Consider the following 27,312-nt stretch of genomic DNA (forward strand, 5'->3'; position numbering starts at 1 on the left):
ACGTATGCCTTGATATGTTAACGTTGCTATATATTTGAATTGTAGCACAAATGAAGTGTATACAATCCTACAAAAAAACATTCTCATGAAAAAGCAGAAAGTGTACAGTTATTTTGAAATTAAACTATGTAGAATGGTTAATTATGTTAACTATTAGTTGAGACGCTGAACAAAAATAACAACAAGAGCATTAATTAAACAATGTTCAGGACTTCAAAATTACCTCATTGTAGAAAGCATAAAGAGACTGGTCAGAAAATAATTTCTTATGCACTAGAGCTTTTTCCTCTGCTCCTATGCATAAGCTTGCAACTTCAACTTGCTCAGTCGATACTATGATTCGGCTTCCTTTCTTGTTGTTTGGGAAACATGTTTTAATGAAATCCCACTCTTCAATGGTGTGTGTGTCATTGAGTACAGTTAAGTAACTCATGTCATTCAAATATCTTTTCAACTCATAAGCCAAGCTATCTTCCTCCGTCCTCTGAATCAAGAATCTCCTGAACACATGAGCCAAACCATCTTCTTTCGTTGTGGTCATCATCTTCAAAACTTGGGCCCCAATAGTTGTTTTTCCTTCTTCTCCTGTCTCTTGAAGAGAATAACATAGATTTGCCTAACAATGTTTCAAATGAAATCTATCTGATTGAAAGGACACATCAACATGATCCAAGCGCAACAATCAAAACTCTTGTCTATCATGGGATCTTGATAGGCACTTCAGATGATGGACATCTCCCGCAGATCACTGCTACTTGTACCCCACAAAGCTATCACTCGAAGTGCATCATCCTTGCAATTGATCAGCTCAACGAGATCCATTTTAGCTTTTTTTTAGAAAAGGAGGATGACCACCGGCCTCTGCATCTGGGCGATGCATACGGCCACTTTATTAATTATTATCACAAAACCTTACAAAGCCATACAACAGTAAGACTAAAGCCACCGTCTAAGCAACAACTGTCGCTACACCTATCCAATTGATGAAGGGGCGCAGATAGTCTAGGCCTAATACCAAACAGACATCGCAGCCAAACATAAACATCTAAGACCTGAGGTCCCAACCAGGACGCCTGCCGGGTATGGGGCACCTATCAGTCCGACGCACTCCTCAACCAGGATGCCTGCCGGGTATGAGGCCGCCGCAGCCACCTGCCACAAATCCATCTTCAGAGCTGTACTGTTGCATGTACCGTGCCAGGTCTCTGTGCCATCAACGGCACCACGACGCCCGACAGCGCCGTCCTCCTGCGCAAGTCCATCCTCCCACAGCGAACTCCGAATCTGCACTGCACCACGCCGTCAAGATCCGTCGCCATCAGTGTGTAGGATGAAGCACCGCTCCACCAAAGAATCCGTCCTCTGGTCCCTCGATCACGTGTGTACCTCCAAAAATGACGCCCCCAAGGGAGGAACGACACCAGAGCACCGCCGTCATTCGATCATCCGATCTAGGGTTTCCCCCGGAGGTAGCAGAGAGTGGCCTTGAACTTTTCCACGGTGATGCCTTCATGAAGGGAACGACGCAGATAGCGCCGCCACCGCCGGCCTTAGCAGAAGCCGAAGGCAAGTTTTCACCCAGATCAGTTCGAAGGAATCCAACTCTCATGCACGGGCCGCCGTCACCACCAGCACCACCAGGCAGACCCTGGAGTACCGGCAGATCAGCGAGCCACCGGCACGACCGCATCCAGATCTCCGGCCACGCCGGGCCGCCGCCATCCCCCGCGCCGTCCGGGTCGGAGACGAAGCTGTCGACCGCGCACAGGGACCGCCGCCGCCTGCACACGCCAGAGTGCCGCCGAGATCCCAGCACCCGCCACCGCTTGTCGACGCCAACCGCCGCCCGAGCACTGGCGCCACCGTGGAGCCATCAGATCGGGGAGGGAGACGTCGCGCGCCGACCACCCTCACGGACCCCGCCGCACGCCCGAGCGCCGGCGCCACCGCGACGCCATCAAATCGGGAGGAGGAGGAGCCCGCGCCTCGCCGCCTCACGCAGACCACGCCGCCGCCATCACCGCAGCGCCACCAAAGGGGAGCCCCGCAGATCCGCCAGCGACCCGATGGAGTCAAATTTGCAGTACGTATGCCTTGATACGTTAACGTTGCCATATATTTGAATTGTAGCACAAATGAAGTGTATACAATCCTACAAAAAACATTCTCATGAAAAAGCAGAAAGTGTACAGTTATTTTGAAATTAAACTATGTAGAATGGTTAATTATGTTAACTATTAGTTGAGACGCTGAACAAAAATAACAACAAGAGCATTAATTAAACAATGTTCAGGACTTCAAAATTACCTCATTGTAGAAAGCATAAAGAGACTGGTCAGAAAATAATTTCTTATGCACTAGAGCTTTTTCCTCTGCTCCTATGCATAAGCTTGCAACTTCAACTTGCTCAGTCGATACTATGATTCGGCTTCCTTTCTTGTTGTTTGGGAAACATGTTTTAATGAAATCCCACTCTTCAATGGTGTGTGTGTCATTGAGTACAGTTAAGTAACTCATGTCATTCAAATATCTTTTCAACTCATAAGCCAAGCTATCTTCCTCCGTCCTCTGAATCAAGAATCTCCTGAACACATGAGCCAAACCATCTTCTTTCGTTGTGGTCATCATCTTCAAAACTTGGGCCCCAATAGTTGTTTTTCCTTCTTCTCCTGTCTCTTGAAGAGAATAACATAGATTTGCCTAACAATGTTTCAAATGAAATCTATCTGATTGAAAGGACACATCAACATGATCCAAGCGCAACAATCAAAACTCTTGTCTATCATGGGATCTTGATAGGCACTTCAGATGATGGACATCTCCCGCAGATCACTGCTACTTGTACCCCACAAAGCTATCACTTGAAGTGCATCATCCTTGCAATTGATCAGCTCAACGAGATCCATTTTAGCTTTTTTTTTAGAAAAGGAGGATGACCACCGGCCTCTGCATCTGGGCGATGCATACGGCCACTTTATTAATTATTATCACAAAACCTTACAAAGCCATACAACAGTAAGACTAAAGCCACCGTCTAAGCAACAACTGTCGCTACACCTATCCAATTGATGAAGGGGCGCAGATAGTCTAGGCCTAATACCAAAAAGACATCGCAGCCAAACCTAAACATCTAAGACCTGAGGTCCCAACCAGGACGCCTGCCGGGTATGGGGCACCTATCAGTCCGACGCACTCCTCAACCAGGATGCCTGCCGGGTATGAGGCCGCCGCAGCCACCTGCCACAAATCCATCTTCAGAGCTGTACTGTTGCATGTACCGTGCCAGGTCTCTGTGCCATCAACGGCACCACGACGCCCGACAGCGCCGTCCTCCTGCGCGAGTCCATCCTCCCACAGCGAACTCCGAATCTGCACTGCACCACGCCGTCAAGATCCGTCGCCATCAGTGTGTAGGATGAAGCACCGCTCCACCAAAGAATCCGTCCTCTGGTCCCTCGATCACGTGTGTACCTCCAAAAATGACGCCCCCAAGGGAGGAACGACACCAGAGCACCGCCGTCATTCGATCATCCGATCTAGGGTTTCCCCCGGAGGTAGCAGAGAGTGGCCTTGAACTTTTCCACGGTGATGCCTTCATGAAGGGAACGACGCAGATAGCGCCGCCACCGCCGGCCTTAGCAGAAGCCGAAGGCAAGTTTTCACCCAGATCAGTTCGAAGGAATCCAACTCTCATGCACGGGCCGCCGTCACCACCAGCACCACCAGGCAGACCCTGGAGTACCGGCAGATCAGCGAGCCACCGGCACGACAGCATCCAGATCTCCGGCCACGCCGGGCCGCCGCCATCCCCCGCGCCGTCCGGGTCGGAGACGAAGCTGTCGACCGCGCACAGGGACCGCCGCCGCCTGCACACGCCAGAGTGCCGCCGAGATCCCAGCACCCGCCACCGCTTGTCGACGCCAACCGCCGCCCGAGCACTGGCGCCACCGTGGAGCCATCAGATCGGGGAGGGAGACGTCGCGCGCCGACCACCCTCACGGACCCCGCCGCACGCCCGAGCGCCGGCGCCACCGCGACGCCATCAGATCGGGAGGAGGAGGAGCCCGCGCCTCGCCGCCCCACGCAGACCACGCCGCCGCCATCACCGCAGCGCCACCAAAGGGGAGCCCCGCAGATCCGCCAGCGACCCGATGGAGTCAAATTTGCAGTACGTATGCCTTGATACGTTAACGTTGCCATATATTTGAATTGTAGCACAAATGAAGTGTATACAATCCTACAAAAAACATTCTCATGAAAAAGCAGAAAGTGTACAGTTATTTTGAAATTAAACTATGTAGAATGGTTAATTATGTTAACTATTAGTTGAGACGCTGAACAAAAATAACAACAAGAGCATTAATTAAACAATGTTCAGGACTTCAAAATTACCTCATTGTAGAAAGCATAAGGAGACTGGTCAGAAAATAATTTCTTATGCACTAGAGCTTTTTCCTCTGCTCTTATGCATAAGCTTGCAACTTCAACTTGCTCAGTCGATACTATGATTCGGCTTCCTTTCTTGTTGTTTGGGAAACATGTTTTAGTGAAATCCCACTCTTCAATGGTGTATATGTCATTGAGTACAATTAAGTAACTCATGTCATTCAAATATCTTTTCAACTCATAAGCCAAGCTATCTTCCTCCGTCCTCTGAATCAAGAATCTCCTGAACACATGAGCCAAACCATCTTCTTTCGTGTGGTCATCATCTTCAAAACTTGGGCCCCAATAGTTGTTTTTCCTTCTTCTCCTGTCTCTTGAAGAGAATAACATAGATTTGCCTAACAATGTTTCAAATGAAATCTATCTGATTGAAAGGACACATCAACATGATCCAAGCGCAACAATCAAAACTCTTTTCTATCATGGGATCTTGATAGGCACTTCTGATGATGGACATCTCCCGCAAATCACTGCTACTTGTACCCCACAAAGCTATCACTCGAAGTGCATCATCCTTGCAATTGATCAGCTCAACGAGATCCATTTTAGCTTTTTTTTAGAAAAGGAGGATGACCCCCGGCCTCTGGATCTGGGCGATGCATACGGCCACTTTATTAATTATTATCACAAAACCTTACAAAGCCATACAACAGCAAGACTAAAGCCACCGTCTAAGCAACAACTATCGCTACACCTATCCAATTGATGAAGGGCCGCAGATAGTCTGGGCCTAATACCAAACAGACATCGCAGCCAAACCTAAACATCTAAGACCTGAGGTCCCAACCAGGACGCCTGCCGGGTATGGGGCACCTATCAGTCCGACGCACTCCTCAACCAGGACGCCTGCCGGGTATGAGGCCGCCGCAGCCACCTGCCACAAATCCATCTTCAGAGCTGTACTGTCGCATGTACCGTGCCAGGTCTCTTTGCCATCCACGGCACCACGACGCCCGACAGCGCCGCCCTCCTGCGCGAGTCCATCCTCCCACAGCGAACTCCGAATCTGCACTGCACCACGCCGTCAAGATCCATCGCCATCAGTGTGTAGGATGAAGCACCGCTCCACCAAAGAATCCGTCCTCTGGTCCCTCGATCACGTGTGTACCTCCAAAAATGACGCCCCCAAGGGAGGAACGACACCAGAGCACCGCCGTCATTCGATCATCCGATCTAGGGTTTCTCCCGGAGGTAGCAGAGAGTGGCCTTGAACTTTTCCACGGCGATGCCTTCAAGAAGGGAACGACGCAGATAGCGCCGCCACCGCCGGCCTTAGCAGAAGCCGAAGGCAAGTTTTCACCCAGATCAGTTCGAAGGAATCCAACTCTCATGCACGGGCCGCCGTCACCACCAGCACCACCAGGCAGACCCTGGAGTACCGGCAGATCAGCGAGCCACCGGCACGACCGCATCCAGATCTCCGGCCACGCCGGGCCGCCGCCATCCCCCGCGCCGTCCGGGTCGGAGACGAAGCTGTCGACCGCGCACAGGGACCGCCGCCGCCTGCACACGCCGGAGTGCCGCCAAGATCCCAGCGCCCGCCACCGCTTGTCGACGCCAACCGCCGCCCGAGCACTGGCGCCACCGTGGAGCCATCAGATCGGGGAGGGAGACGCCGCGCGCCGACCACCCTCACGGACTCCGCCGCACGCCCGAGCGCCGGCGCCACCGCGACGCCATCAGATTGGGAGGAGGAGGAGCCCGCGCCTCGCCGCCCCACGCAGACCACGCCGCCGCCATCACCGCAGCGCCACCAAAGGGGAGCCCCGCAGATCCGCCGGCGACCCGATGGAGTCAAATTTGCAGTACGTATGCCTTGATACGTTAACGTTGCTATATATGTGAATTGTAGCACAAATAAAGTGTATACAATCCTACAAAAAACATTCTCATGAAAAAGCAGAAAGTGTACAGTTATTTTGAAATTAAACTATGTAGAATGGTTAATTACGTTAACTATTAGTTGAGACGCTGAACAAAAATAACAACAAGAGTATTAATTAAACAATGTTCAGGACTTCAAAATTACCTCATTGTAGAAAGCATAAAGAGACTGGTCAGAAAATAATTTCTTATGCACTAGAGCTTTTTCCTCTGCTCTTATGCATAAGCTTGCAACTTCAACTTGCTCAGTCGATACTATGATTCGGCTTCCTTTCTTGTTGTTTGGGAAACATGTTTTAATGAAATCCCACTCTTCAATGATGTATATGTCATTGAGTACAATTAAGTAACTCATGTCATTCAAATATCTTTTCAACTCATATGCCAAGCTATCTTCCTCCGTCCTCTGAATCAAGAATCTCCTGAACACATGAGCCAAACCATCTTCTTTCGTTGTGGTCAATATCATCTTCAAAACTTGGGCCCCAATAGTTGTTTTTCCTTCTTCTCCTATCTCTTGAAGAGAATAACATAGATTTGCCTAACAATGTTTGAAATGAAATCTATCTGATTGAAAGGACACATCAACATGATCCAAGCGCAACAATCAAAACTCTTGTCTATCATGGGATCTTGATAGGCACTTCTGATGATGGACATCTCCCGCAGATCACTGCTACTTGTACCCCACAAAGCTATCACTCGAAGTGCATCATCCTTGCAATTGATCAGCTCAACGAGATCCATTTTAGGTTTTTTTTTAGAAAAGGAGGATGACCCCCGGCCTCTGCATCTGGGCGATGCATACGGCCACTTTATTAATTATTATCACAAAACCTTACAAAGCCATACAACAGCAAGAGTAAAGCCATCGTCTAAGCAACAACTGTCGCTACACCTATCCAATTGATGAAGGGGCGCAGATAGTCTGGGCCTAATACCATATAGACATCGCAGCCAAACCTAAACATCTAAGACCTGAGGTCCCAATCAGGACGCCTGCCGGGTATGGGGCACCTATCAGTCCGACGCACTCCTCAACCAGGACGCCTGCCGGGTATGAGGCCGCCGCAGCCACCTGCCACAAATCCATCTTCAGAGTTGTACTGTTGCATGTACGGTGCCAGGTCTCTTTGCCATCGACGGCACCACGACGCCCGACAGCGCCGTCCTCCTGCGCGAGTCCATCCTCCCACAGCGAACTCCGAATCTGCACCGCGCCACGCCGTCAAGATCCGTCGCCATCAGTGTGTAGGATGAAGCACCGCTCCAGCAAAGAATCCGTCCTCTGGTCCCTCGATCACGTGTGTACCTCCAAAAATGACGCCCCCAAGGGAGGATCCGATCTAGGGTTTCCCCCGGAGGTAGCAGAGAGTGGCCTTGAACTTTTCCACGGCGATGCCTTCAAGAAGGGAACGACGCACATAGCGCCGCCACCGCCGGCCTTAGCAGAAGCCGAAGGCAAGTTTTCACCTAGATTAGTTCGAAGGAATCCAACTCTCATGCACGGGCCGCCGTCACCACCAGCACCACTAGGCAGACCCTGGAGTACCGGCAGATCAGCGAGCCACCGGCACCACCGCATCCAGATCGCCGGCCACGCCGGACCGCCGCCATCCCCCGCGCCGTCCGGGTCGGAGACGAAGCTGCCGACCGCGCACAGGGACCACCGCCGCCTGCACACGCCGGAGTGCCGCCGAGATCCCAGCGCCCGCCACCGCTTGTCGACACCAACCGCCGCCCGAGCACTGGCGCCACCGTGGAGCCATCAGATCGGGGAGGGAGACGTCGCGCGCCGACCACCCTCACGGACCCCGCCGCACGCCCGAGCGCCGGCGCCACCGCGACGCCATCAGATCGGGAGGAGGAGGAGCCCGCGCCTCGCCGCCCCACGCAGACCACGCCGCCGCCATCACCGCAGCGCCACCAAAGGGGAGCCCCGCAGATCCGCCGGCGACCCGATCTGCCGCCGAGCCGAGCGCCGCCGCGAGGGCCGGCCGTCCCGCGCCGCCCAGGAGCCTCGCGAGGAGGGAGGGAGCCCCGCCGCCGCTGACGCACGCACGGGCTTTGCCCAGCGGCGTACCCTGGCGGCGGCGAGGGAGAAGGAAGGCGAAGGAAGGGAGCGGCGGCGACGATGTGTTAATAAGCCACCCAAACATAAATGTCGCACTGGAGTTGACAGGTTGTCCAACAGCAGAGGTAGAGATGGAGCTAGAGTCCTTGATGAGGTGGTACCGTTGGTTCCTCTGGCTGACCTCCTCCACATCAGCTCTGAGCTCCTTCATCTGCATCGCTACATAACGCCGGGCTAGCACCTTGCGAGAGAGACACCACCAAGATTGCTTCTCAAGACGGACAGCAAAATCTAGGAGGCAGTCCTCGACAGCATAGGACACATCGCGGACTTGCTTCACCCAGATCTTCACCACCATGTTGTCATCCCGCTCATCATGTGCGGCCATCAGGAAACCCCGCATCATCTCGAGCTCGTTCGAGATGAAGGAGTGGTCACGTTGGACTCCAAGCTGCAGAGCAACCTCCTCGGCCACGGCAGACTGGGCGTAGTTGAGCGCCCCGCTCAACACGGACTTGCCGATGCTGATGGCCGTCGCCTCCATTTACTGAATGTTTGTTTGTGTGCGTCAATAGGTTGTGTACTGCAAATCGATGATGCTGGGTGTAAGCGTCTGTGCTTGAGCTAAATCTGAAGAGGTAAATAACAAAGGAGGAAATAGAGCAGTATACCCGGTGTGTCGAGGCCACGGCAGCGACCAAGACGGAGGCTGTGGCGGTGAAATCCAAGAGAGTGCCTCGGAGCCCTCAGCCTCAACACTAGTGTTCTCCCTCCAAAATGATCAATCTTGAGAGATCTGCCGGGTGAATCAGAGAGATAAGTTTAGTACTTATACAAACGCGGACTTGTCGACGCTGATGGCCGTACGTCGCCTCCATTTACTACTGTAGATGTTTGTGTGGATCAATTGGTTGTGTAGTGCAAACTGATGCTGGGTGGATCAATTGGTTTGCTTGAGCTAAATCTTAGGAGGTACTGTAAATAACAATAGAGGAAACAGAGCAGCATACCTGGTGTTGCCGACGCCACGGCGGCGAGCAAGATGAAGGCTGTAGCGATGAAATCCAAGACGGTGAACACAGCCTCAACACCAGCGTTGTCCCTCCAAAACAAGCAAACCAGCTGAGAGATCTGCCGGCCGAATCAGAGAGATGATTTACAAGTCACAAACTATGAAAGATCTGCAAATGCTCATGGCCGTCGCCTCCATTTAGTGGCTGTTTGTGTGGATGGATCAATTGGTTGTGACTGATGGAGGCTGTACTGCAAGCAAGATCAATTCAGTCAATCGACGCTAATGGCTGCGCTTGAGCTGAATCTGAAGAGGTAAATAACAAGAGAGGGAAACAGAGCAGCATACCTGATGTGTCAGACGCCACGGCCGTGAGCAAGCCAAAGGCTGCGGTGAACACAGCCTCGGAGCGTTCAGCCTAAACAGCAGCGTTCTCCCTCCAAAAGGACCAGACTTGAGAGATCTGCCGGCGGAATCTGAGAGATAATTTGCAAAGTCACAAACAATGAAAGATCCAGCACTAAGCAGAGCAGACTAAGAAAGACAAAAGAGAAAAACTTACCTGACCAGGACGAAGGGATGGTCGCTGCGTCATCAGGTGGGGGAATGAAGCGCGGTGGAGAAAGGATTGGAGATAAAGCCGGGGCCGGGCCATGGAGTCAGATTCCTTTCTTCTTGCCGCAGCCTCCGTACGTCCTCCAAAGAATAAAGAAGCTTCTTTTCTTTTCTTGTTGGCGCAGCAGCACTGCAGCATACGCATCTTCATGGTGGCTTTGCCTGCCTTAGCAATTGGGTAAAGAGAGATAGGATTCTTTGGGTCTAGTTTGGGGGAGGGATTGGATTTGACAATGGCGGAGGAGGCGTGGAGCAGCAGCAAGAATGCTCACATGGGCCGGCCAACGAAGTCTCGCTCGCTTAGCTTTTTTTCTGCTCGTGCCACTATTAGCTTAGATAAATCGGCTATCCTTTTGAAATTTGAAAAAGTTAATTTAATTAAAAGATGTTCAAGGATTGTTTTTTAATCAAATGGTAAAAAACACAAATTTTAGAAAATGATCATGAATTTAAAATATACTCATGGATTTAGAAAGTCCACAAGTTAAATATGTTTTTCAAATTTTCAAAATGTTACAAAACTTTAATAATGATTGTGAAATATCCAAAAATGTAATCAATATTATTGAGTCTACAAATGGGAATTGTAAATATTAAAATGTGTAAAAAAAATTAAAACGAGAAGGAGAAATAAGACTAAGCACCACACAACCTTACATGTACGACCCTCAGCGATCCCACAACCCTCGAAGAACCAGAACGCCTAAATTACGGGAGCTTACAAATTTTGAAAATGATCACAAACTTTAAAAATGATCATGAAATATCCACAAATTTAATAAATATTAATGAATCTAAAAATGTGAATTGTAATTATTCTTCTTCTTTTTAATGTTCACAAATTTTAACAAGCGTTCATGAATTAAAATGTGTAAAGAAATAAAAACAAGAAGGAGAACTAAAACTAAACGGGACACACCTTACCGCTAGGGCCCTCAGCGGTCTCACAACCCTCGAAGCAAAACCGCTTTAAATCATGGGAGCTTATTATCTCTATAGATTATTTTGTGATGCTAGCGCTTAGCGGCATTAACAAGGTTACGGTACAATCAGACTTAAGGATCACCGGTAAACCTGTCCATCGGAGCAGTAAAGCCAGTCCTTCCTGGATCTAATGGTTTCCATATGTTTAGAAGAAGACTCATTTGTAGTAACAAATAGTAGCGAACCAATGGCGAAGTCCGAGTTATGCAGGAGACCAGTAGCACTGTCATAGATTCCCCTTGAAAAGGATTGGAATTGTATACATCCAAGCAAGGGGATATCTCTTGTGTCTTGTATAATTGGATGGATGTTCTTTTTTTTTTTTTTGTGGGAAAAATTGGATGGATGTTCTGATGATGAACAAAAGAAAATTGAAGAGATATGACACACACCATCTGCCTCTGGTTGAGAATTGCAAGTAGGTTGATCCTGTTCAATTTAGGCCAACTCTAATCGACCCCCTATTCAATTTTACTCTTCTAACAGGGACCTAATTGATCCACTAAACCGAATTGAGGAGGATAATTTATCCTCAGCCTCATATCCGGCGCCTATATTTACTCCGCCGCTACCGCTTGAAAGAAAAAAGTCCCTTCCCCCGTTGCCTTACCCACCCCACTCTTGCACCGTATCTACGCCGGCATGCCGGCGTCATCCTTCCCGGCCCCCGTCGACCACCACCCGCCACAGCAGGCGCTCCGTAGGCCCCACTGTGGTCCTCGCCCACCCGGATTTGAGCCTCTCTCGCCGTCGTCGGTGCATAAATCGGTAGATCTACGGTTGCGGCCGCCACCGCCAGATTTGGCGCATCCGGCCACCGGTGATGGCGCCTTTGTCATGGATTGGCCGATTTACCGAACCGCATAGCCCCAACTACGAGTCCGTGTCGCATGCAGGTATGGCCATCTCCTCTAGCCGCTCGAATCTCAGTCGTCGTCGACTCGCCGGCAAAGACATGCCCGGCCGTCGGCCGGGCTCGGCACTGCCCCGACCGGCAGCTAGCCAACATTGCTGGTCATGAAGTGTGACGACTGCCCACGACAGATGGTGCGCCGAGTTTCGACCACGCCGGAACATCCTGGATGGATGTTCTTCAAGTGCAAAAAAGATGAGGTTAGTGCTTGTTTTGATGCGGCTATTCACCTGATTCGGCACAATTTTTAGCTCATTGTTTGCTCAAATTTGCATCCGGGATGGATGTTCTTCAAGTGCAAAAAAGATGAGGTTAGTGCTTGTTTTGATGCAGCTATTCACCTGATTCGGCACAATTTTTAGCTCATTGTTTGCTCAAATTTGCATCCCGGATGGATGTTCTTCAAGTGCAAAAAAGATGAGGTTAGTGCTTGTTTTGATGCGGCTATTCACCTGATTCGGCACAATTTTTAGCTCATTGTTTGCTCAAATTTGTATATATGATGCATGTAAGTTTTGGTGTTGGGAAGAAGAATACATCGATTTATTGATCTCGAGAAATTTGTTAGATGTCCGTGCACTCCTTGCTAAAGTAGAGACTAGAGATGAGACTAGATGCAACGCAATGTCAAATTCATCGAAACCGAAGAAGAAAGAAGTGTGCAAGCTCCTTGCAAGTTCTCGTAGCGAAGAATTGGTGAATTATGTACTCCGATGTATCAAAATGCCATTCAATGAAATAAAGAAGGAATGAAATTTGTTTCAGTGGCCGAAAATGAAATGCAAATGACAAAAAGAAACATTTACTCTGTTATATTTAAGGGATCGGCTAGGTCCGGCTAAAACTAAGTAGAGTAAATATTCTTCACTAAGTTTACACCGTCGTTTTACTCCTCTCGTTTTAGGGGATTGGCTAGACTTGGCCTTAGGTCGCAACTGACGGCATTATATATACATTTTTTTCTCCCAGAACATTGTTCAAGCATATAATACACTGGTGGTAAATTAAATCTGAGACCAGCAAGTCCAATAAAGCACACAAGCACATAAGCTAGACTCCATGCGCGGAAATAGTCCCGCGAACAAGCCACACACAGTAACACCAGAAAACACTCAGAATATAGTGATCGATGGGCCTCCGTATAATCGAACCAAATCGAATCTCCTGCTGCTGCTGCTGCTGCTTGGTCGTAGCTCCCCATAGTGATGGCGTGACATAATGACATCTTGCTAATCTCCGCGGATGATATTTCTCCATGTCTTGGGCTTCAGAAGACTAGGCTCTGTTCATAAATGACGTCACAGAAAATTTGTAAGTACATTAATGCAGCATCAAAGTTTACAATGGAAAAGCATGACCTGAAGAAACCAAGAAGAATATACGTAAACTCCAATGTTGGTCGTGGTTCTACCATGTCGTTACCATTATCTTTTGTGTGTGCCATTACAATTATCAGTGAATAGTTGATTAAACATACTCTCTAGTATAGTGTACATTAACACACCCAAATAAATAAATAAATCGAGAGCCTCCTCATTTAATTACGTATCTACCTGACTAGAATAATCGATCCAGCTCCAGTAGTAGTATATCTGGAAGGATGTCTGAATTTGTTGCTGAAACGTGACAAACTAATAGACAAGGAAACTGACGCATGTGTACATACCTTGATAGCGGGCATCTAGATCTTTCTCCTCAAGGCTGCTTAGCCGTTGCTGCAGGCCTGCAGGGAGACTCTTTATACCAGGACATTTTCTAATTAAAAGCTCTTGAAGAGATGGGTATGCTTGTGGCCCATCCGGTAGGGATGACAGGGATTTGCAATTCGAGATGGATAGGCGCTCCAGTGATGGGAACTCTCCCGAGTGGGATTCCACTGATCTCAACTCACAGCACCGAGAAACTATTATTTTCTCGAGGGATGGGGGAAGATGGAGGACCCCTGTTAAGCTGTCACACCCTCCTATGACTATCTCTTCTAAACATGGGAAGGGAAACTGTTCCACCCTGGCTACGGCTGATGATGATGACACCTCTGAATGTACAGGTGACCCTTGAAGAACCGATGATGCTGACTCTCCCTGATGCAGACTCCCGCTGAATATGGACAGTTCCGATACTGTTGATGGTTCAGCCGCAGGAGCTTCTACGCATCCAACCAGTTGTTTGCAGTACCAAATCTCTAGACTCCTCAAGGATACCAAGCTTTGGAACTCTTTATCTGGCCAGTAGACAAGCGTAGCACAATCGTTAATGCTCAAGTGATGAAGCTGTACAAAGCATGCACATAGCTCACTTACACACCTGACTTTAAGCCATCTAAGCTCATCTCTGCCAGAGGGAAATCATGATGATTCCATTTTTCCATGGCATCCACCACTTGTGTATAACTATAATCAACCATCGCCGCCGAGGTTGTTTCTATGTCTTTACGGTTCTGCAGATTCAGATTGGTCAATGAAGTCATATATCTAGCTACCCAGAGGAATATCTCTTCCTCACTTCCCTCGAAGTCTAACCTAGTCAGCTTTGGTGATTTAGCTTTCATTGTCAGCTTTGGACATCCTATAACACACAACCTCTCAAGCTGAGGAAATATTATCTCTTCATCTTGTTCCTCACTTGTTATTTCCCACAATCCTTCCAAACATTCCAGACCTCGTAGTGTAAACATCTTCAGATTTGGAGGAAAAGTGAAGGATGTACCACGACTGAATAACCATTGAAGTTTTTTACAATTGGAAAGATGGATCTCAACCATGTTTAGCAAAATAGCCATCCATGTTGGAAAGGTGGTGCCTCCATAGGATTCTATCCTTATAGCCTGCAGCCCATCATGAGGTTGGAGACCCTCGAGCACTCTTGCAGCATGCGTACCACCAACAGTCCATTTTAATGTCAATTCTCGAAGTTCCTTCTTGTTTTTCAGCTTTGCTGCTTTTGCATCTTCTTCTGTCACATTCTCTAGTTGATGCAGCTGTAGCTCACCACCAAGGTTTAACTGTTGCAACTCTCCAACACCACTACACTCGGGGCCAGTAGGACCTGCTACAAAACAGGTAAGTGTCTGTAGTGACAAGAGTTTTCGGAGGTCGCCAGGCATGTTCCTCATCTCTGGACAATTATGAGTGTAGAGATGGCGGAGGGATGACGGAGGGCAGTCATATACTTCATTTGCCTAGGAAGCCGAAGAAGTTTATTGCAGCCAAAGACATTCAATGTTTGCAGGTTATATAGAATGCTTATATCTTCAGGAAGTGCTTCGATATCACTCCTCGAGAGATCAAGGTACGATAGGTGATGTAGGTGCTTTGATTTCAAGGGGAATGACCTGCTCCTTGTACACAGTTGTAATGCCTTCAAAGAGCTGTATTTTGATAAATGCTGCAATGAATTCCATATATAACTATCACAAAACAGTGTTTGGATAGCCGGAGATCTTTTCGCCAGAGAATCATTCAAAATAATTTCTGGTTCTTCACAAGACAAAAGTAAGTGGCGAGCTGTATCTAGAAGCCACTCAATCTGACCTGGTTTCTCATGTGCGAAAGCACATTCTTTTCCATTGTAGATAGTGCAACATCATGTATCAGATCATGGATTTTACATGTATGCTTGGAATAATTATGTTGGGGAACGTAGTAATTTCAAAAAAATTCCTACGCACACGCAAGATCATGGTGATGCATGGCAACGAGAGGGGAGAGTGTTGTCCACGTACCCTCATAGACCGAAAGCGGAAGCGTTAGCACAACGCGGTTGATGTAGTCGTACGTCTTCACAATCCGACCGATCAAGTACTGAACGCACGACACCTCCGAGTTCAACACACATTCAGCCCGATGACGTCCCTCGAACTCCGATCCAGCCGAGTGTTGAGGGAGAGTTTCGTCAGCACGACGGCGTGGTGACGATGAGGATGTTCTACCAACGCAGGGCTTCGCCTATGCACCACTACAGTATTATCGAGGTGGACTATGGTGGAGGGGGGCACCGCACACGGCTAAAAGATCAAACGATCAATTGTTGTGTCTCTAGGGTGCCCCCTGCCCCCGTATATAAAGGAGCAAGGGGGGAGGTGCGGCCGGCCTAGAGGGGGCGCGCCAGGAGGAGTCCTACTCCTACCGGGAGTAGGACTCCCCCCCTTTCCTAGTTGGATTAGGAGTGGAGGGGGAAAGATGTGGAGGAGAAGAAGGAAGGGGGGGGGGGCGCCTCCCCCTTCTCCTTGTCCTATTCGGACTGGGGGGGAGGGGGAGCGGCCCTTGCCCTGCCAGCTCTTCTCTTCTCCACTAAGGCCCACTATGGTCCATTAACCCCCCGGGGGGTTCCGGTAACCTCCCGGTACTCCGGTAAAATCCCGATTTTACCCGGAACACTTTCGACATCCAAACATAGGCTTCCAATATATCAATCTTCATGTCTCGACCATTTCGAGACTCCTCGTCATGTCTGTAATCACATCCGGGACTCCGAACAACCTTCGGTACATCAAAACATATAAACTCATAATATAACTGTCATCGAAACGTTAAGCGTGCGGACCCTACGGGTTCGAGAACTATGTAGACATGACCGAGACACGTCTTTGGTCAATAACCAATAGCGGAACCTGGATGCTCATATTGGCTCCCACATATTCTACGAAGATCTTTATCGGTCAGACCGCATAACAACATCCGTTGTTCCCTTTGTCATCGGTATGTTACTTGCCCGAGATTCAATCGTCGGTATCTCAATACCTAGTTCAATCTCGTTACCGGCAAGTCTATTTACCCGTTCCGTAATACATCATCTCACAACAAACTCATTAGTTGCAATGCTTGCAAGGCTTAAGTGATGTGCATTACCGAGAGGGCCCAGAGATACCTCTCCGACAATCAGAGTGACAAATCCTAATCTCGAAATACGCCAACCCAACAAGTACCTTCGGAGACACCTGTAGAGCACATTTATAATCACCCAGTTACGTTGTGACGTTTGGTAGCACACAAAGTGTTCCCCCGTTAAACGGGAGTTGCATAATCTCATAGTCATAGGAACATGTATAAGTCATGAAGAAAACAATAGCAACATACTAAACGATCGAGTGCTAAGCTAACGGAATGGGTCAAGTCAATCACATCATTCTCCTAATGATGTGATCCCGTTAATCAAATGACAACTCATGTCAATGGCTAGGAAACTTAACCATCTTTGATCAACGAGCTAGTCAAGTAGAGGCATACTAGTGACACTCTGTTTGTCTATGTATTCACACATGTATTATGTTTCCGGTTAATACAATTATAGCATGAATAATAAATATTATCATGATATAAGGAAATAAATAATAACTTTATTATTGCCTCTAGGGCATATTTCCTTCAGTCTCCCACTTGCACTAGAGTCAATAATCTAGTTCACATTGCTATGTGATTTAACACCAATAGTTAACATCACCATGTGATTAACACCCATAGATCACATCGTCATGTGACCAATACTCAAAGGGTTTACTAGAGTCAATAATCTAGTTCATATCGCTATGTGATTAACACCCAAAGAGTACTAAGATGTGATCATGTTTTGCTTGTGAGAGAAGTTTAGTCAACGGGTGTGTCACATTCAGATCCGTATGTATTTTGCAAATTTCTATGTCAACAATGCTCTGCACGGAGCTACTCTAGCTAATTGCTCCCACTTTCAATATGTATCTAGATTGAGACTTAGAGTCATCTGGATCAGTGTCAAAACTTGCATCGGCGTAACCCTTTACGACGAACCTTTTGTCACCTCCATAATTGAGAAACATATCCTTATTCCACTAAGGATAATTTTGACCGCTGTCCAGTGATCTACTCCTAGATCACTATTGTACTCCCTTAAACTCAGTGTAGGGTATACATAGATCTGGTACATAGCATGGCATACTTTATAGAACCTATGGCTGAGGCATAGGGAATGACTTTCATTCTCTTTCTATCTTCTGCCGTGGTCGGGTTTTGAGTCTTACTCAATTTCACACCTTGTAACACAGGCAAGAACTCTTTCTTTCGCTGTTCCATTTTGAACTACTTCAAAATCTTGTCAAGGTATGTACTCATTGAAAGAACTTATCAAGCGTCTTGATCTATCTCTATAGATCTTGATGCTCAATGTGTAAGCAGCTTCACCGAGGTCTTTCTTTGAAAAACTCCTTTCAAACACTCCTTTATGCTTTGCGGAATAATTCTACATTATTTCCGATCAACAATATGTCATTCACATATACTTATCAGAAATGTTGTAGTGCTCCCACTCACTTTCTTGTAAATACAGGCTTCACCGCAAGTCTGTATAAAACTATATGCTTTGATCAACTTATCAAAGTGTATATTCCAACTCCGAGATGTTTGCACCAGTCCATAGATGGATCGCTGGAGCTTGCATATTTTGTTAGCACCTTTAGGATTGACAAACCTTCTGGTTGCATCATATACAACTCTTCTTTAATAAATCCATTAAGGAATGCAGTTTTGTTTATCCATTTGCCAGATTTCATATGCAGCAATTGCTAACATGATTCGGACAGACTTAAGCATAGATACGAGTGAGAAACTCTCATCGTAGTCAACACCTTGAACTTGTCGAAAACCTTTTTGCGACAATTCTAGCTTTGTAGGTAGTAACACTACTATCAGCGTCCGTCTTCCTCTTGAAGATCCATTTAATCTCAATGGCTCGCCGATCATTGGGCAAGCCAATCAAACTCCATACTTTGTTCTCATACATGGATCTCATCTCAGATTTCATGGCCTCAAGCCATTTCGCGGAATCTAGGCTCATCATCGCTTCCTCATAGTTCGTAGGTTCGTCATGGTCAAGTAACATGACCTCCAGAACAGGATCACCGTACCACTGGTGCGGATCTCACTCTGGTTGACCTACGAGGTTCGGTAGTAACTTGATCTAAAGTTGCATGATCATCATCATTATCTTCCTCACTAATTGGTGTAGTAGTCACAGGAACAGATTTCTGTGATGAACTACTTTCCAATAAGGGAGTAGGTACACTTACCTCATCAAGTTTTACTTTCCTCCCACTCACTTCTTTCGACAGAAACTCCGTCTCTAGAAAGGATTGATGGGGAACGTAGTAATTTCAAACAAATTCCTACGCACACGCAAGATCATGGTGATGCATAGCAACGAGAGGGGAGAGTGTAATCTACGTACCCTCGTAGACCGACAGCAGAAGCATTATGACAACGTGGTTGATGTAGTCGTACGTCTTCACGGCCCGACCGATCAAGCACCAAAACTACGGCACCTCCGAGTTCTAGCACGCGTTCAGCTCGATGACGATCCCCGGACTCCGATCCAGCAAAGTGTCGGGGAAGAGTTCCGTCAGCACGACGGCATGGTGACGATCTTGATGTTCTACTGTCGCAGGGCTTCGCCTAAGCACCACTACAATATTATCGAGGACTATGGTGGAGGGGGGCACCGCACACGGCTAAGAGAACGATCTTGAAGATCAACTTGTGTGTCTAGAGGTGCCCCCCTGCCCCCGTATATAAAGGAGCAAGGGGGGAGGCCGGCCGGCCCTAGGGCGCGCCAAGGAGGAGGAGTCCTCCTCCTAGTAGGAGTAGGACTCCCCTCTTTCCTACTCCTACTAGGAGGGGGAAAGGAAGGGGGAGAGGGAGAAGGAAAGGGGGGGGCGCCCCCCCCCCCTCTCCTAGTCCAATTCGGACCAGAGGGGGAGGGGGCGCGTGACCCACCCTGGCCGCCCCTCTCTCTCTCTCCACTAGGGCCCATAAGGCCCATTACTTCTCCCGGGGGTTTTCGGTAACCCTCCGGCACTCCGGTTTTCTTCGAAATCACCCGGAACACTTTCGGTGTCCGAATATAGCCGTCCAATATATCAATCTTTATGTCTCAATCATTTCGAGACTCCTCGTCATGTCCGTGATCACATCCGGGACTCTGAACAAACTTCGGTACATCAAAATATATATAAACTCATAATAAAACTATCATCGTAACGATAAGCATGCGGACCCTACGGGTTCGAGAACAATGTAGACATGACCGAGACATGTCTCCGGTCAATAACCAATAGCGAACCTGGATGCTCATATTGGCTCCCACATATTCTACGAAGATCTTTTATCGATTAGACCGCATAACAACATACTTTGTTCCCTTTGTCATCGCTATGTTACTTGCCCGAGATTCGATCGTCGGTATCTCAATACCTAGTTCAATCTCGTTACCGGCAAGTCTCTTTACTCGTTTCGTAATACATCATCTCGCAACTAACTCATTAGTTGTAATGCTTGCAAGGCTTATGTGATGTGCATTACCGAGAGGGCCCAGAGATACCTCTCCGACAATCGGAGTAACAAATCCTATTCTCGAAATACGCCAACCCAACATGTACCTTTGGAGACACCTGTAGAGCTCCTTTATAATCACCCATTTACGTTGTGACTTTTGGTAGCACACAAAGTGTTCCTCCGGCAAACGGGAGTTGCATAATCTCATAGCCATAGGAACATGTATAAGTCATGAAGAAAGCAATAGAAACATACTAAATGATCGGGTGCTAAGCTAATGGAATGGGTCATGTCAATCACATCATTCTCCTAATGATGTGATCCTGTTAATCAAATGACAATACATGTCTATGGTTAGGAAACATTGAAGGAAATATGCCCTAGAGGCAATAATAAAGTTATTATTTATTTCCTTATTTCATGATAAATGTTTATTATTCATACTATAATTGTATTAACCGGAAACATAATACATGTGTGAATACATAGACAAACAAAGTGTCACTAGTATGCCTCTACTTGACTAGCTCGTTAATCAAAGATGGTTATGTTTCCTAACCATAGACATGTGTTGTCATTTGATTAACGGGATCACTTCATTAGGAGAATGATGTGATTGACATGACCCATTCCATTAGCTTAGCACCCGATCGTTTAGTATGTTGCTATTGCTTTCTTCATGACTTATACATGTTCCTATGACTATGAGATTATGAAACTCCCGTTTGCCGGAGGAACATTTTGTGTGCTACCAAACGTCACAACGTAACTGGGTGATTATAAAGGAGCTCTACAGGTGTCTCCAAAGGTAAATGTTGGGTTGGCGTATTTCGAGATTAGGATTTGTCACTCCGATTGTCGGAGAGGTATCTCTGGGCCCTCTCGGTAATGCACATCACATAAGCCTTGCAAGCATTGCAACTAATGAGTTAGTTGCGAGATGATGTATTACGGAATGAGTAAAGAGACTTGCCGGTAACGAGATTGAACTAGGTATTTAGATACCGACGATCGAATCTCGGGAAAGTAACATACCGATGACAAAGGGAACAACGTATGTTGTTATGCGGTCTGACCGATAAAGATCTTCGTAGAATATGTAGGAGGCAATATGAGCGTCCAGGTTCCGCTATTGGTTATTGACCGGAGACGTGTCTCGGTCATGTCTACATTGTTCTCGAACCCGTAGGGTCTGCACGCTTAAGGTTTCGATGACAGTTATATTATGAGTTTTGATGTACCGAAGGAGTTCGGAGTCCCGTATGAGATCAGGGACATGACGAGGAGTCTCGAAATGGTCGAGACGTAAAGATCGATATATTGGACGACTATATTCGGACATCGGAAAGGTTTCGAGTGGTTCGGGTATTTTTCGGAGTACTGTGGAGTTACGGGAATACGGGAGAAGAAGTATATGGGCCTTACTGGGCTTTAGGGGAGAGGGAGAGGCAGGCCGCGCGCCCCCCCAAGGCCTAGTCCGAATTGGACTAGGGGGAGGGGCTGCGCCCCCTCCTTCCTTCTTTTCCCTCTTCCCCTTCCTTGTCTCCTACTCCTACTACATGGAAGGACTCCTAGTTGGACTAGGAAAGGGGAATCCTACTCCCGGTGGGAGTAGGACTCCCCTAGGGCGCGCCATAGAGAGGGCCGGCCCTCCCCTCCTCCACTCCTTTATATACGGGGGCAGGGGGCACCCCATAGACACACAAGTTGATCATCGTGATCGTTTTCTTAGCCGTGTGCGGTACCCCCCTCCACCATACTCCTCGATAATATTGTAGCGGTGCTTAGGCGAAGCCCTGCGACGGTAGAACATCAAGATCGTCACCACGCCGTCGTGCTGACGGAACTCTTCCCCGACACTTTGCTGGATCGGAGTCCGGGGATCGTCATCGAGCTGAACATGTGCTAGAACTCGGAGGTGCCATAGTTTCGGTGCTTGATCGGTTGGGCCGTGAAGACATACGACTACATCAACCGCGTTGTCATAACGCTTCTGCTTCCGGTCTACGAGGGTACGTAGACAACACTCTCCCCTCTCGTTGCTATGCATCACCATGATCTTGCGTGTGCATAGGAAATTTTTGAAATTACTACATTCCCCAACAGTGGCATCCGAGCCTAGGTTTTATATGTTGATGTTATATGCACGACTAGAACACAAGTGAGTTGTGGGCGATATAAGACATACTGCTTACCAGCATGTCATACTTTGGTTCGGCGGTATTGTTGGATGAAGCGGCCCGGACCGACATTACGCGCACGCTTACGCGAGACTGGTTCTACCGACGTGCTTTGCACACAGGTGGCTGGCGGGTGTCAGTTTCTCCAACTTTAGTTGAACCGAGTGTGGCTACGCCCGGTCCTTGCGAAGGTTAAAACAGCACCAACTTGACAAACTATCGTTGTGGTTTTTGATGCGTAGGTAAGAACGGTTCTTGCTAAGCCTGTAGCAGCCACGTAAAACTTGCAACAACAAAGTAGAAGACGTCTAACTTGTTTTTGCAGGGCATGTTGTGATGTGATATGGTCAAGACGTGATGAGATATAAGTTGTTGTAGGAGATGATCATGTTTTGTTGAAGTTATCGGCAACTGGCAAAATTCTTATGGTTGTCTCTCTATTGCATAAGATGCAAGCGTCCAATAATTGCTTTACTTTATCGCTATGCGATAGCAATAGTTGCAAGAGCAATTGTTGGCGAGATGACCACGTGACGACACATTGATATAGATCAAGATGATGGAGATCATGGTGTCATGCCGGTGACGATAGAGATCATGACAGTACTTTGGAGATGGAAATCAAAGGCGCAAGATGATGATGGCCATATCATGTCACATATTTTGATTGCATATGATGTTTATCTTTTATACATCTTATTTTGCTTAGTTTGACGGTAGCATTTTAAGATGATCTCTCACTAATTATCAAGAAGTGTTCTTCCTGAGTATGCACCGTTACGAAAGTTCTTCGTGCTGAGACACCACGTGATAATCGGGTGTGATAGGCTCTATGTTCAAATACAATGGATGCAAAACAATTGCACACGCGGATTCCTCAGGTTATACTTGACGAGCCAAGCATATACAGATATGGCCTCGGAACACGGAGACCGAAAGGTCGAGCGTGAATCATATAGTAGATATGATCAACATAGTGATATTCACCAATGAAACTGCTCCATCTCACGTGATGATCGGACATGGTTTAGTTGATTTGGATCACGTGATCACTTAGATGATTAGAGGGATGTCTATCTAAGTGGGAGTTCTTAAGTAATATGATTAATTGAACTTAAATTTATCATGAACCTAGTCCTGGTAGTATTTTGCAAATTATGTTGTAGATCAATAGCTCGCATTGTTGCTTCCCTGTGTTTATTTTGACATGTTCCTAGAGAAAATTGTGTTGAAAGATGTTAGTAGCAATGATGCGGATTGGATCCGTGATCTGTATCGGCGCTGATTTTGTGGTCAGCGGCGTCGGGTGCGCGCTGCTTGCCTGCTGCACCCGCCATAGCTGCCGGTGCGAAGGGGTCCGGTGGGTTGACGCCGTGGAGTCGGGCTCGTTCATGGCCGTTAGGTTCGCCATCTGGGCCTTCCTCGCGCTCCGCTTCTTCTGCTGCTGCTGCTGGCCTTCCGGCTTCCTCGACGGGCGCCCCGACGGCGTGCTCGATGCTATTTAGATTTTTCATGGGAGACTATTTAGTTGTTGTTGTTTTGACATTATTGCGTACGCTATCATGTGACCTACGTATTCATACCGCAGCTCAAGCCTTCACTTCTGTCATGACATGTTTTCACTATTTAGTTTGTGTTGACGATCGATTCAGAACTTAATCTCACATGGATACATTCTGATAATCTTTTCCCACACCGTTAAACAACCTTCCTGGATGCATTGCCTTGGAGCCGGCTCAACAGTTGGGGCCGGTGGCGGGGATTCATTAACGGTCTTGGATCTCTTTTTGTGTGCCTACTTGTTTCATGACATTGATGGTTGTGAATGTTGGAATAAACTTTAGGGCTTAACATCACAAGCCCAAATCTCATGATAAGAGCAACGGGAGATTAGGCGTGTGTACCTGAGATGGATTTAATCATTGGAGACCGTAGTGATACTTTTTCTTAGTTAATTCTCGAAATAGGTTTCCGGCCGGGACCAAGTACACGGCTGAACGACACAAGATGGTGAGGTAACCCTCAATTCAAAGTCGATGCCAAGATAACCTGATCATGTAGAACTACGCTATAAGAAAGTATTGTGAAAACCAAGTACATCGCCACACAATGCCCTAAACACCTAAGCTCCACGACAATGCCTCCAGGAGGGAAAACGATGCAAAGCGTTGCTGCTGCCGAGTCCAGAAGGGACAAGGGTCTTCACCTGGAACCCTGGCACGAAGTGGAGCACCACAAGGACGTCTTCAGGAAGATAGCATCGCCCGCAAGGTCTTCAGGACATGCACAATGAGTTTAGCTCCCCAGGTCCGGATCGGGGCGACGCCACTGCCAAAGACAGGGAGAACGCCCGAGCCACCCACCGCTACCCTCCTGCCGCCCACACGACCAAGAGGGTGGCTGCATGCATCATTTTGATGCAGAAGTCGGGGCGTTCTCCTCCTTTTCAAAAAACAAAAGAGGGAGAGTGAGGGAGTCCTGGATTAGGGGGTGTTCGGGTAGCCGGACTATACCTTCAGCCGGACTCCTGGACTATGAAGATACAATATTGAAGACTTCGTCACGTGTCCGGATGGGACTTTCCTTGGCGTGGAAGGCAAGCTTGGCGATGCGGATATTCAAGATCTCCTACCGTTGTAACCGACTGTGTAACCCTAACCCTATCCGGTGTCTATATAAACCGGAGGGTTGTAGTCCGTAGGCAATCAACTCCATACACAACAATCATACCATAGGCTAGCTTCTAGGGTTTAGCCTCCTTGATCTCGTGGTAGATCTACTCTTGTACTACCCATATCATCAATATTAATCAAGCAGGAGTAGGGTATTACCTCCATCGAGAGGGCCCGAACCTGGGTAAAAACATCGTGTCCCTTGTCTCCTGTTACCATCCGGCCTTGACGCACAGTTCGGGACCCCCTACCCGAGATCTGCCGGTTTTGACACCGACATTGGTGCTTTCATTGAGAGTTCCTCTGTGCCGTCACAATCAGGAAGGATGCCTCCTCCCATCTTTAAAGACGGCGCCGTTGCTAAGGGAGCCTTGACTGTCGGCCAAACTCTCCGGCTAGGTGGTTTCCTCATGACCGCCAGTTCGGCAGTTGCGCCGACGGTGACCTCTCGGGTCATCAAAAGCAACTTACACGTCAGCTCGGAGCTCGTCGAGCAGCTAGATCCAATGGAGCTCTCTTCCGTAAACGAGCTCTTGGATCGCATCGCCGCCCTGGGGGTCACTACAGATTACGACCAGGTTGGGCCTAAACCCGATCTAAGAGAAATTAACTCTCCTCAAGTCACCCACCACGTTGCCGTGGTAGAGGCGCAGTGCGGCGACCCTTCATCTATTTTAAGGACTAGCTACGTCCGAATTCCCAACCCCTCCAAACCGGATACCCGCGGAGAGGAGGATGTAACTCAAGACCTGAGATTAGGATCAGGCAACGGGCTAGATTCGTTGGATAACATCCAAGAATCCGAACATCAGAGTTCGGAAACTCTTCGACCTCCGAATCTCGGATTGGGTGAGGTTTCAGATTCAACGACACCCGCCCACCCGAACATAAGCTATCTCTCCAAAATCAGGCAGAGGCCCGAAGAAACAATACATCATTACTGGGCCAGATTCCTCCTGGTTATGAACAGGATAAAGGATTGCCGCGAGGGAGACGCAATCTCAATTTTTTGCAGTAATTGCACGGACAAGGGAATCCTTAACGCCGTAAGTCGTCGCGATATCACACGCTTCGCTGACTTGGCGTCCATAGTACAAAAATACTGTGCGATGGAAAGCGCCTGGAAAACCGAAATAAATTTTTGGGATAATCCGGCCTTGAATAGTAATCCCGTCTGAACTAAGAGGGTGCATCATCACAGGACACCCGGGATAAACACCAAAAAGCCAAAACCCTCTACAGGGCATGGAACCGTACTGGAAAGATGGCTTGATGAGCCCTGTAGAATTCACAGTACAGAGGACGCCACACCAACCCACAGCCTTAGAGCATGTTGGATACTCAGGCAGGTGGCCAAAATCGGCGAGGACCTTTTAATTCCGGAGGCCGCAGAAAACCAGCCTAAGGACACCAGTACCGTTCTAACAGTGGTCGAAACTTTCGCATCAAACAATGTGCGAAAAAGAACACTCCGCAGCCTCACCGAAGTCTATCAAGTTGCAACAATAAATCCATGGAGCGACACTGCTATTACCTTCAACGCAAGTGATGAACCTAGATTCCGAACAGCCCGAGCACCAGCTGTATTGGTCCTCGGTCCCATAGTGGACGACTTTCGCCTCACCAAGGTGCTCATGGATGGAGGCAGCGGACTGAACCTCATTTATGAGGATACCCTTCAAAAAATGGAAATAGACTGGAACCGCGTCGAGCGAAGCAGAACAACCTTTAGAGGAATAATCCCCAGTCGTGAAGCGCGCTGCACAGGAAAAATCACACTAGATGTGGTGTTCGGCACGCCGGACAATTACAGGTCCGAAGAAGTCACGTTTCAGGTGGCCCCATTCAAAAGCGGATATCACGCTTTACTAGGACGGGAAGCACTCACAATCTTCCAAGCAATACCCCATTACGGGTACATGAAGCTTAAGATGCCCAGGCCGAACGGAATTATCACTCTAGCTAGTGATCCGGACATAGCACTCCGTGCCGAAAACAAGACGGCCGCATTAGACCTTGAGGCACTATCCGAAGCCCTAGTGGCCGAGGAACTGACTGCGCTGCGCTCCACGGTTAACAGGGAGTGATACTCGACAAGAGATCCAAATCCACATCCTTCAAGCCAGCTGACGAAATAGTCAAATTCCAGGTCCATCCAACGGACCCCAATAAAATAGCTTCCATCGGGGCACGACTGAACCCTGATACAGATGCCGCACTGCGAGAGTTCCTACG

At 48.0% G+C, this 27,312-nt stretch overlaps 1 protein-coding gene and 1 pseudogene across 1 annotated transcript in view; both read right to left on the reverse strand.

Annotated features, from left to right (window-relative positions):
* LOC119273271 (disease resistance protein Pik-2-like) overlaps nucleotides 1–10,063 on the reverse strand; it is an 18,366-nt gene extending 8,303 nt beyond the window's left edge. The window contains exons 1-7 of the mRNA XM_037554493.1: nucleotides 9,979–10,063; nucleotides 9,765–9,892; nucleotides 9,415–9,662; nucleotides 9,076–9,200; nucleotides 8,488–8,987; nucleotides 6,862–7,117; nucleotides 2,308–2,700 (exon numbers count right to left, since the gene is read on the reverse strand). Of these exons, the coding sequence (XP_037410390.1) occupies nucleotides 2,308–2,700; nucleotides 6,862–7,117; nucleotides 8,488–8,948 (1,110 nt within the window). The 5' untranslated portion in view covers nucleotides 8,949–8,987; nucleotides 9,076–9,200; nucleotides 9,415–9,662; nucleotides 9,765–9,892; nucleotides 9,979–10,063. The remainder of the gene's footprint in view (nucleotides 1–2,307; nucleotides 2,701–6,861; nucleotides 7,118–8,487; nucleotides 8,988–9,075; nucleotides 9,201–9,414; nucleotides 9,663–9,764; nucleotides 9,893–9,978) is intronic.
* LOC119273272 lies at nucleotides 8,973–23,816 on the reverse strand (annotated as a pseudogene).
* Between the last annotated feature and the right edge of the window lie 3,496 nt (nucleotides 23,817–27,312).

The sequence above is a fragment of the Triticum dicoccoides genome, chromosome 3A (assembly GCF_002162155.2).
Source record: "Triticum dicoccoides isolate Atlit2015 ecotype Zavitan chromosome 3A, WEW_v2.0, whole genome shotgun sequence".
Classification (NCBI taxonomy): Eukaryota; Viridiplantae; Streptophyta; class Magnoliopsida; order Poales; family Poaceae; genus Triticum; species Triticum dicoccoides.